This window comes from Eulemur rufifrons, chromosome 8 (genome assembly GCF_041146395.1).
Source record: "Eulemur rufifrons isolate Redbay chromosome 8, OSU_ERuf_1, whole genome shotgun sequence".
Lineage (NCBI taxonomy): Eukaryota > Metazoa > Chordata > Mammalia > Primates > Lemuridae > Eulemur > Eulemur rufifrons.
In genome coordinates this window covers 40,698,785-40,710,428 of record NC_090990.1, presented here as the reverse complement: position 1 = coordinate 40,710,428, position 11,644 = coordinate 40,698,785, and the positions used below count along the sequence as shown (strand labels likewise).

At 43.9% G+C, this 11,644-nt stretch overlaps 1 protein-coding gene across 2 annotated transcripts in view; it reads left to right on the top strand.

Annotated features, from left to right (window-relative positions):
- USP24 (ubiquitin specific peptidase 24) overlaps positions 1–10,647 on the top strand; it is a 125,207-nt gene extending 114,560 nt beyond the window's left edge. The window contains exons 62-68 of one of the 2 annotated variants that reach the window (XM_069480051.1): positions 578–643; positions 1,194–1,260; positions 2,391–2,469; positions 4,559–4,634; positions 5,047–5,133; positions 5,523–5,633; positions 7,932–10,647. In XM_069480051.1, the coding sequence (XP_069336152.1) occupies positions 578–643; positions 1,194–1,260; positions 2,391–2,469; positions 4,559–4,634; positions 5,047–5,133; positions 5,523–5,633; positions 7,932–7,994 (549 nt within the window). In that variant the 3' untranslated portion in view covers positions 7,995–10,647. The other variant, XM_069480050.1, reaches the window with a different exon arrangement.
- Positions 10,648–11,644: the final 997 nt, after the last annotated feature.

The following is an 11,644-nucleotide window of genomic DNA, read 5'->3' as shown; positions in this document are numbered from 1 at the left end:
AGGAAATGTGACTGACTGCACAGGTTGTGAGGATTTAGTGAGCACCTGACACCTTGGGAGTAGGGGATTATAACACAGTATCCTTTTCTACCTTACATATGTATGAATTTATTAAAATGTCCAAAGGAGTGTGCGTTTTATAAACCTTGCTTTCTTCACTTAGTGTATCTTGGCAGATTATTCTGTTTCATAAACTGACGTTTTTATATACTTCACTCATAGCATACTGAGCTCAGAGCATTCTCATAGCTATACCGTCATATTCTGGAAAACAAAATAGGATATGTACATATATAAATTCAGGTCTATTTAGTGACTTACATTCTCCCCTTTCCTTTCATCCTCTCTCCTCCTTCCTAATTTAATAGTAAAGTGTCACAGAGTGTTACAGCAAAGGACCTTAGAGGTTGTTTATTTTAGTTCCCAGATTTAGCACTTGAGGAAACTGAGGCCCAGAGAGGGGAGTTGACTTGCCCAAGGTCCAGATAGTGGTAGAACTAGTGCTTGGTTCCAGCGTGTTGATTGCCACTCCAGTGTGCATTCACTGAGATTTTTATGCTTTTAAAATATATTTCAGAATCAATTAGAAACAGCTCCACCCCATGAGTTGAAGAATACATTCCAACTACTTCATGAAATATTGGTAAGTCATAAATGTTCTGATTCGCTTGTATTTAGGTATTTAGTAGTCAGCATGTGTTTGTAAATAAAAAGTTATATGTCCTTTTATTGTTTTTCCCATTCATTTGGCCTGCATTTATCAAGTCCTATTCATGTCGGTCATGTGCTTCATGCATTACTGATTTAAAGGTGAGCAGTTACGAAGCTCTGCCTCTTAGGAATTCACGGTTACGTGAGGGAGCTGGACAGGTACACGGCAGTTACAGTGCACAGAGCAGAGGGCAGTAGCGGAGATGGGTAACCCTTACTGAGTCTTTACAACAGGTAAGGCACCGTACTAAGCACAGATGTTACCATGTTTAAACCTCATGATTACCTGCAGAGGTAAGTTGCTGGCTTTACAGTTTATCAAATCTTAGACACCGTTGATTGTATGTGTACTACTAAAAATATTTTTAAGAATCAGGAAACTGAAATGTAATTGATCATAGGATGCTTATAAAGAAGACACCAGTGGCTGTGATACAAGCTTCTTCTTTCATTCACCAACCTTTATTTCCTTCCTTTCACAGGTCATTGAAGATCCCATACAAGTAGAGCGAGTCAAATTTGTGTTTGAGACAGAAAATGGATTACTAGGCAAGTATGCCTGGCCTGTGAACACATGTGTACAGTAAATATGTAGATACCAGTTGTTCTGGCTGGTTCTGCCTCCTGCTGCTCTCCCTGGCTTAGATCAGTGAGTGATAGGTTGGATGTCCGGTCAGGGCCACTGGGTTCCCTCATTCTAGTCAGGAGAATTAAAACCCAAGGGTCTTATCGCCCTCGACACTCTCATGCCTTCAGTAAAGTGCGGCTTGGGGTCCTTTTCCCAGCTCAGGTAAGAGTCGAGGGTGTTATGACTTACCAACTGAAAGCCCCTCTCTGATGGAGGAAATCTTTCATTCCACACCACAGCCACTGGGGAGGAAAACACTAAAACCTCAGACTCGGGATGTTGTCGAGCTCAAGAAATGTGATTGTCTTTTTTCCTATGATATGAATGTAACCAAATTTCCCTTGTAAACTCATAGATGTTTTTTGTCAAGGCTTTCTTTTTCAGAAGGCTAAATCAGCTTTAATAAGCTATTTATTAAAAAAAACTTAGTTCAAAATAGTGTTATTCACCTTCCACCATACACTTATATTTCCAGTTAATCTGAGTCATTTTAGATTTTGCTATATATTAAGAGGAAATTTGGGGCCTCCTTTTATTGCAGAAAGGAGATTTGGAACAGCGTGCTCTGGTTAAAACAGTACCCAGGCTCTCTGTAACTTAAAAACTATAAACTCCTCAGGAGCAGGGACCAAGTCTTATTTATTTTTAAACCCCTGAAACACAGCAGGAAATACTTGTTGAACTGAATTAGTATAAATTTCCATTTATCAAACTAAAAGTGTCATCACTATTCTTCTCAATAGTATGGTGTGTAGAAAAGTCTCTGGGTGAATAATCAGCCAGTGTAAATTTTAATTCCTTTTCAGTTCTTCTGAAAGTCAAACTTTCACCACCATGTATGGTTTTTGGTCCTATTTAAAGTAGTGTTTCTACCCATTAGAATTTGGGGGAGTCTGTTGAGTCAGGTACCACCGTGCTTTTTAAGTTCAGTTGTTCCTTATCTGCTTATCAAAATTGTTTGTCAGTTTTCAGAACCAGAGACCTTGTGATCACTTGGACCCACTTCCAGCTTAGTCCTTGACTGTTAAAATGTCCTCTTCTTTTCCTTCAGCTTTGATGCACCACAGTAATCATGTGGACAGCAGTCGCTGCTATCAGTGTGTCAAATTCCTCGTAACTCTTGCTCAAAAGTAAGTATGGATTTAAGATGCAGAGAGGAAATGGTGTTTTAATTATAAGTCAAATATGACCAAGGAAAAAAAAAATCTGCCTTTGTTTTGGTACCTAGAGAATCTGACTCAGTCAGAGAATGCTTGCTTGGAAGGTATAGAAACCTATTTAAATGATACTTTAAAAAAAAAAATATGAACAAGGAGTATTAAAAGAGTAGTAGATCTTATAGAATCCAAAAAACAAAAATTGCTAGACCACCAGGCCTTATATCAGAAGGTCAGGAATTGAGGCAGATTTAGATTTAGAGACTTTGAAAGCAAGGATTCGTACACCCTTCACATGAGGTCATGTTCACTGATGTAACTTAACTGCCAACTCTTCCAGGCTCTAGGTCCCCAATTTCAAAATAGCCTCTCAAGAGACAAAATCATGTCACATGTAGCTGTTGAGCACTTATGAACCCAGGCAGCGTGCCAGGTACTTTGCCTGTATTACCTTATTTAATCTTTCCAACACCCTCATAAGATTAGATACAGTTATTAGTCTTATATCATGGGTGGTTTCAGTGACAAGCCTAGAATCATAGAGCTAAGATAAGACTTTAACACAAGTCAATTGACTTTAAAGTGAAAGTTCTCTATTTTTAATTGTAGCAAAATATATATAACATAAAATTTGCCATTTTAACCATTTGTAAGTATGCAGATCAGTGACATTAAGTACGTTCACATTGTTGTGTAACCATCACTGCCATCCGTCTCCAGAACTCTTTTTCATCCTCCAAAACTGAAACTCTATAGCCGTTAAATACTAACTGCCCATTTCTCCCTTCCCCCAGCCCCTGGCAACCACCATTCTAATTTCTGTCTCCATGAATTTGACTACTCTAGGTACCTCATATAAGTAGAATCATACAGCATTTGTCTTTTTGTGTCTGGCCTTGTGTCTTCAAGGTTCACCCATGTTGTAGCATGTGTCGGAGTTTCTTTTTTTAAGACTAAATAATATATTGTTGTATGTATATACCACATTTTGTTTATCCATTTGTCTGTTGATGGGCATTTGGAAAGCAAAATTTCTTAATGTTAGAAGAAACCTTAATGATTTGCTAGTTTAACTGCCTCACGCAGTACGCGGGCAAACAAAAGATCAGAGTGACAGTGTAATGCCCAGGGTTGTTGAGCAGACTACACTGCCATCACCGAATCTCGCACCAAGCCTTCTTTACAGCTTCATTCATTTTGCTCCAGATTTTTTCTGATTCTCAGGCTCAAGATTGCTGTCCCTGGACTTGTACCATAATAAGAATGAGGAATCTCTTGAGCTTAATCTGCTGCATTTGAGCTTCCTAAACAGATACAAGTTAGAGCCCAATTGAAATAATACGTGAACATGCATTTCCCAGATAACATGGTATTGTGGACACAGATGGATATTGTCCTGCCATAATTGTGGGTTCAGTAATGACCGTTGATATTGGCAGCATGTCATCATAAATACTTGTCTAAGAGTGGCATTTCCAAATAGTGCTGGGTCCACATGGTACGTCTGAAGCCAGCAGATGCTCTGTCCAGACACCAGTGTGCTCGTTTGTACTCTGCATCCTTCACACGTCCATTGACGCACTCATTAGTGGCAATACCACCTTCAGTCCTATCTTCAAACGTGAAGGACAGCTTGCTACATAGCCAAATACAAATGCAAGGAGAGAGGAGACTCCAAGACCATGCTTTAAGACGGTTGTTCCCATAATCTCATTTTTTTATTCAAATCACTAAAATTAAAGACCAATTTGATTATACCAAGAGGTCATTATTAAATGCACAATTCGTTATGGATTTTTTGTTACATTCTTTAATTTCTAACTTTGAATAGAACTGAGTGGTGAAGAGACTCTGCACTACGTATTTACCTTGTGCCACTGCCTTTTGAAGTTTAAACACGTGAATGTATTACTTATCCAAACAAAAAAAGAGTAAAAATGTAATATAAAGGCAACTGAATGTTAATGAAAGTTGTGTTTCAAACTATAAAAAGGGACTGTAGATTAAACAAGTGCATCTGCCAGGAAAGCATTTCGCTAATGAAACTCTGCTCGATCGCCAGGTGCCCCGCTGCGAAAGAGTATTTCAAGGAGAATTCCCACCACTGGAGCTGGGCTGTGCAGTGGCTGCAGAAAAAGGTAATTGAACTTTGAATTTTTCTAGCTACACCATATGAACCAGTAACAGCCCATCTCCTCTGGAAGCATCTCTTAAACCTAATTTGGAGACTGACCTCAAGGTATTTTCGGACTTCAAACATTTCTTTGGTACAGCTGATACCTGCTTGTATGCATTGAATTTGTGTTTTCATACATGTGTCTTAACTTTGCAGGTGAAAAGATAGGGATGATTATATAAGAAGCAGTATTTGAGTAAGGTCTTAAAAGTGGAATTGAAATCTTCCGTGCACCTCCTAGTGGGATAGAAGGCCCGGGTAGACTCACATCCTGTTTTGGTTGCATTTTAGACACTAATGTCTAATGGTAGAAACTGTGGGCTCACAGGGGCTTATTTGTGATCTCTGATGGCATTTTCGACCTTACATTTCAGATGTCAGAACATTATTGGACACCACAGAGTAATGTCTCTAACGAAACATCAACTGGAAAAACCTTTCAGCGAACGATTTCCGCTCAGGTGAGGGTTGTCTTTTGTTTCTGTGTGATTTGGAACCCCCGACGGCAGATTCCTAGTGTGTTTCTCAGAAATTGCGGCCACAGAGAAGAGAGGTATGGGTTGAAAATGAGAACAAGCAGAAGAAATTATGGCATTCCTATGAAAAGACAACAGATTGGTGTGCACTTGTGCACATCTGTGCAGATTGCTTGCCGAGTAGCAAAGTGGTGCAGGTCGGTCAGGCCAGTTGCAGCGGGGATGGAGGGTGAGCAGGGTTCTCTGATGGCCACGATGCAGGTCCCACTCAGGCTCCCGGTGCCACTGGAGATCAAATGAGGGGGGTCTTCCCTGGTGGTTGCTGCTGCCGCTGAACAGCTCCTGACTTTTCCTTCTTGCATTTAAATCTGCAGGACACGTTAGCATATGCCACAGCTCTGTTGAATGAAAAAGAGCAATCAGGAAGCAGCAACGGGTCGGAGAGCAGTCCTGCCAACGAGAACGGAGAAAGGCACCTACAGCAGGTATAACGGTAGGGCATGTCCCCGTGTGAAAGGGTGACCCTGCTCTTAAGCTTTCCAATAAGAGTTTCTGGAATCAAGGAAAAAGGATGCCTCCTCTTCAGTGTGAGTCTAAAGAGACACCAGCTCTATCGTCGAAGTGATCTCAGTTCGGAACGCACAATGTGCTCACAGAGCCCAGCAGTGCGGCAGTGAAATTAACACACGGCTTTGAGGTGTCTGTGGCTGGCCACTCACTCAGCCTGGGGACAGTCCTGATGAAGCCAGGCCACCGATGTGTTTGTTCCAGCTTGTTCACTTCATTCCACCAGGTTACTTAAAAATTCCTCATCTGCTTTCACCAGCCTTCCCGGAAATACGGATCCTTGAAGGGAAAGGCCTCACGCTATCCGTGCTGTTGACCTACTGGCCAGGGGTCAAAGGATAACTTTAAGCTTATTAAATATATATACACATATATTATATATTTTTTTCAGTACTGATCACTATAGTAGAAAAAGAAAAGAAATATTTATTGAACACGTACTACGTGTAAAATACATAAGCATCAGTATAGTTAGTTTATTGCATCCTCTCCGCTGGTCTGTGCCCCTCCATAGCTTTGGTCTCCTGTGCGGGCCCGTCTCAGTGCTCGGCACAGACTAGGCCCCAATTAAGTGAGTGTTGCTGATGTTGTGTCCTTTTTTTTTAAGTGTTAGCTTTCAGATCCTCATAACAACCATGTTAGGCAGCTGTTACCCTGGTTTGACAGGAGGGTAACTGAGGCTCAGCACAGTGACATGACTTAACCCAAAGTCACTCTTGCAGTTTACCTCATCACCTACTTTATTTGCAGAGAAAGCAAAAGCTATCACACAGGAGCTCCTGCAGCTGCTGGTTCCCGAACTTACAGCCGCCTGCGTCTGTGCTGTCCTGGCCTCCTTCCCTGTGACAGTGGAGGGTGTTTGCCTCCCCTCGCATCTGGGGGGCGGAGAGAGAGAGTGTGTGTCTATGTGTCTCTGTGTGTGTCTTTGGTACATTGAATTCTCCGTCTCTGCCAGGTCCTTCCCTGGGCTGTTTCAGCACACTAGTTTTCTCCCCCTTTATCCCCTGCCTTCTTTCCTCTTCTCCAAGCCAAACTTCCCCAGAGTCATCTAAACTTACCTATCCCCATTTTCTTAACTCTCACTCACTCTTCAGCCTCTTTCCTCCCGACCCTCCCTTCTCTCCCACTCAGTAGTTGGGGTGGCAGGTGGCCCCCAGTTTCCAGTGCTCATCTTAGTGGGCTGCCCCGAGTTCTAGACATGGACATCCAGCTTTCTTGTTCTTGATATCTCCACTTGATTTATCTCAAAGACCCCTCAAACTTGACAGGCCCTGCTCCTGCTCTCTGCCCCCGCTGAAGCTGGGCCTCGTTGGTGTTCCTCACGTCACACTCGGCACCCTGTGCACCAGGATTGGGCCAGATGCCTGGGAGTCATCCGGATATGCTGTGCTCAGAGGACCTTTTAAACATCACCGTCCATCTCTGCCATCTGTCCTAAGCCTCTGGTCTCCTGGCTCTGATCCTCCGTTCTTGCTTCTCTCTCATTTGCTTGCTGAAACCTGTCAGTCCCCGGCTCTCCTTTGCTGTGGGAGAAAGGCTGAAATCCTCAGCGCAGTCCTGCTTGATTTGGCCTCTGTATACCCGCGCCCCCACCCACCCCATTTTCTGAATTTTAGTTCATTCAAATGTACTTTGTTCCTTCTGCCACATGCCCCTGCCCCTCTCCCCACCTACCGCCCACTCTGCTCACGTGTCACTTCCGCAGTGTCCCTGCTCCTCCCTCATCCCACTGCCAGCTAGGTCAGTCCCAAGCTCCTGGTAGGGATTCAGAGCTGACGTGCATAAACCAAAGGCCACACGGTTGGCGACAGAGGCAGCGTTGAGACCCAAGAACGACCCTGTCTTTGGCAGGTGCGGTCGGGGAGCCGAGCGCAGTGCCCGCACGCAGTGGGCATCAGCAGCCCCAGTCCCTCTCTCTGCTTTACTACATGGACCACGCTGAGTTCTAACTTCGGAGCGGAGTAGTGTTGTGACTTCAGGCAAGTCACGGGGTGTTTCAGTGACTAAATGAGATCATAGATATGAAAGTGTTTTGCATAATCAAGAATTGTCAGATATAAGGAGTAATAGTTATCAGTGTGTTTGATTACCCTTTAACAGACACTGAATCAAGTTGCTGGATGAAGATATGTTTATATTACAGAACACAAATCAGTTGGCCTAGAAAACTGTTTTCTCTAACCATACGAACTTTAACTTCCTTTTCCTTTTCACAGGGTTCAGAATCTCCCATGATGATTGGTGAGTTGAGAAGTGACCTTGACGATGTTGATCCTTAGCGGCACATGCCCAGCGCGACAAGGAGTCAGGCCACGATACTGGATGCTCAGCACCTTTTGAAACCAGAATCTCGTCCTTGGATGCTTTGGAAGAGCCAGGAGGTTGGACTGGGAGAGCTGCCGTGACTCGGGAGCGTTGTGTGTTTTTCAAGGCGCGCATTTTTTGGGCCCTGGAAGGTGGGGAGCTGTTGGCGGTGGGAGAACTCGGCATGTGGATCCGCGGTCCCGGGAGCACGGACCATGTGCGCATTCACGTTTTTGTGAAGATTTTAGGAAATAAAGCCGGTGGCAGACTTTTTTCTTACATGAATCTACAAGAGTGAACGTAAAGCTGTTGCTTTCTTTATGATGCTACAAAAGAAATTCCTTTGGTTTTTATATTTTAAGAAAAAAAAAGCAAGCTGCCTTTAGATATGTGGGGGCAAATTTTTAATCTTGCAGTAGCACTGAATAGAAATATCCAATCTAAAATGATGTAAAGATATGTGATAAAATTCCTTTTCATTGTAAAATAGTAGTTAATTCAGTTTACACCGACCTTTGTATTTAATATGTCTCCCTGTTTGTTTAGAACAGATGGGTCTGAATGAGAGCCCTTGGGCACAAGCTTGGATCTTGATGAAATGTTACCAGGATCAAAAATTGGGAAATTATTAAGCTCTTTAAATAAGTATTTTTCTGATATAACTGAGATTGAAAAGAGCAAAAAAAAAAAAAGACATTGAAAAATGCTGTGTTTTCCAAAAGTACAGGGTGCATTCTTTGACATCAATCACTAAGAAGTCATGAGTTCTTCCCGAAACAAATTTTAAAAACAGCACTTTAAGATATAATTTTATTGAGTTTGACTTCATAAAATTATCTATTTAATGCTTGGAGACATATTGAATAAATTGTAGTCTTAAATCATGTGATCTGCAATCATTTGCTTTTGCTTAAAACTTAATACTGGAACCCCTTGGTATTGGTTGTATGTGTAGTTGAATATTTGAGTTGGGAGACACTGCTTGTGAGTTTCGTAGTGATTTTAATGCAGAGAAGGAATCTGAGACTTTGTTTCTCCTCAACATGACTAGTTAACACTGAAAAGACTGGCAAGGTTTAAGATGTATTTTCCCAGACATAACTAGAAAGCAATTTACCAACCATCCATTTAGTTGTATTTGCCAAGTGTGGCACCATTCAGTCATTTCAGGTTAAATACCAGTTCCCTTTTGGGGGGCAGGGGGGGCCGACACCAACGTATTTCATATATTTTGTACATTTTGTATTTTGAATTGTTCACACACATTTTCAGCCCTGTTTTGCCTTCAGTTACATGTTCTGCCTTATTTTCATCTCACCGCGCACAGAACTAGGAGCCTTAGGAAGTGCCAGGTTGCCACTGTCACACTTGCCAAGTCGGAGAGGCAAGGCCAGCCCCAAAGTGCCTTTCTGGCTGTTCGGGCATTTTGTGTGGGCACGTGGCCGGGCAGACAGCTCTCGTCGCTGTACTCCTTCCACGGCCCGGTCATTTCACTCCGGCGGCGGGAGTGTCTGTGCGGTCTGGCTTCACTTTGTCATCTTGTGACTCGCTGCGGGCTCGTGATGAGAGGGAAAGGCCGGCACCTAAGAGCAGAACTGTGGCCTGGGAGAACGGACAGAGGCGCGTGGCCAACTTTAGGTGGTTCCGATGTTCTTGCAGTTTGGAATGTGATGTTGTAACGTTGATTTTGCATTCGTGCGTACTCCGTGACCTACTGTTTCCCCGACCCCCTTCTCACCCCCCCACCCCCACCCTTTCCCAGAGATGGTGTGGGACATGACATGGACACGCTGGCGATGATCCACGCTGGGAAGTCATCGCTGGCTGCTGCACTCTCAGGAGCCCAAATTCAGGAGTGAAATTGCCACTTCTAGTCCCCTTATTTCCTATGGAAACAACGCCTTCCGCACCCCCAGCACCTGCTGTCGTCGCGAAAGCTTCATCAGGATCGCCTGTCACCGTGTGCACCATACGCTCGGGTTCGTTTGCTTACGTTGTTGCTACAGTCAACATCGTCTTCACTTTGCTGGTAACCACTTGATTTCCAACGGCTGCAGTCAACAAACCTGCTGATGACTTTTTTTAATGTAGTACAACAAGTGACAATTATAACAGGCTTATCTTGGAAGAGTTGTCATTTTTACTGCCAATTTTTTGGACGAAGATGTTTTTATAAATCTTTCAAAATGGTCTGCAAATCGAGCAGGAATTGCACAATTAACTCAATGCTGTGTGTTCTCAAGAAGCTCCCTTATGAAGGCCGATCTTCGGATGGCCGATGCCTGGGAAAGAAAGCAAACAAGCCTCCCAGCGGGCACCTCACCGTGGCTTCTGGAGTATCCACACGGTCACTGACAACGAGAATACATTGTAGGACCTAGGGCGCCGTGTCCTCAGACTTACCCTGTCTTGCCCCACTCTTCCCGCTAACATTGAGGTGTGTGCAGTTACCTTTTGAGCTTGGAACAAGCAGACTGGAATTTTCCTCTGCTACCTCTTGTGTACAAAATCTTGTTTATAAAATTTCAAAAGGAAGTAGATAAACTAGGGAAGACTCTTAATTCTAAATTTGTTTCATGCGTGGCAGAATTCTTAGCTTCTAAGAGTATAAAATAAATTTTTCAAAAATGTAGAGTTGGAGTGGCACAGACATTTTTTTCTCCATATATCCGTACAGCTGTGTTGGGGTGGGGGCCAGCGTGGGCCTGTGGCCTGGTGTTGTGATTCCTTTTAAAAACCTTACACTAGTAAGGAGAGTGAGTCTTCTTAGCCTTTTGCTATCCTCCCCTCTTGACAGTCTGACCATTTTAGGATCCATCTGCATAGCTTGGCCCAGGATGCTGAACTTAGGGTCGATGGCCTACATTCACCTCCCCAAAGCTTTCAGCTCTCCCACGTAGTCCCCAGCATAGGTCGTGTGCCCTGGTCAAGCTGGGCTTCTTGCTAGACCCCTCAGGTCTGCCTCATTCCTGTGTCCTGTGTTGCTCAGACGGGTCCCCTGCCCTGATTGCTAGTCCAGATCTTCCTCCTTCTGCAGGCCATGCCCATTCCTCCCCGACTTGTGTGCCCACCTGCCAACCATCCGCAAGAACAACATTGCTCCCTTCTCTCGAGTCGCAGAGCTGTAGGGTGTGGGCATCTCACCACTGACACTCGATCCTGTGGCACCTTGGGGATGGAGGGGGAGTCGGGTTGCACAACAGGCAGAGGTGCCAGTGTCACGGATACACAGTTCTGGCCTTGCAGTCGTTACTATCTGTCAACTCTTTGACACTTTCCGTATGTGACACTAAATTGTCAGAAAGTATGTTTTGGGAGGATTTTTGCCTTTGCAGGCAGATCCCTTATTTATGACGTGGGCTGTGTAGAGAAGGACCTTGCTCAAGACAGCTGTGCTCACCAGCCTCAGAGTGGGGGTCTGGGGAGTCCCTCATCGAATAGAATAATTATGCTTTGCAAAGTGGAAAGAGATCTGAGACTGTTCCTAACTGCAAATCACGGAAGATAATCATGGGCTCAGCACTGCTCATTACAGAAGCCTCCAGCCTCCATGTAACTAACTGACTCTGTAAACATTCACTCCGCGCCAGGTCCTGTGCCAGGTGCTGGGGAGAGAAGGATGAAA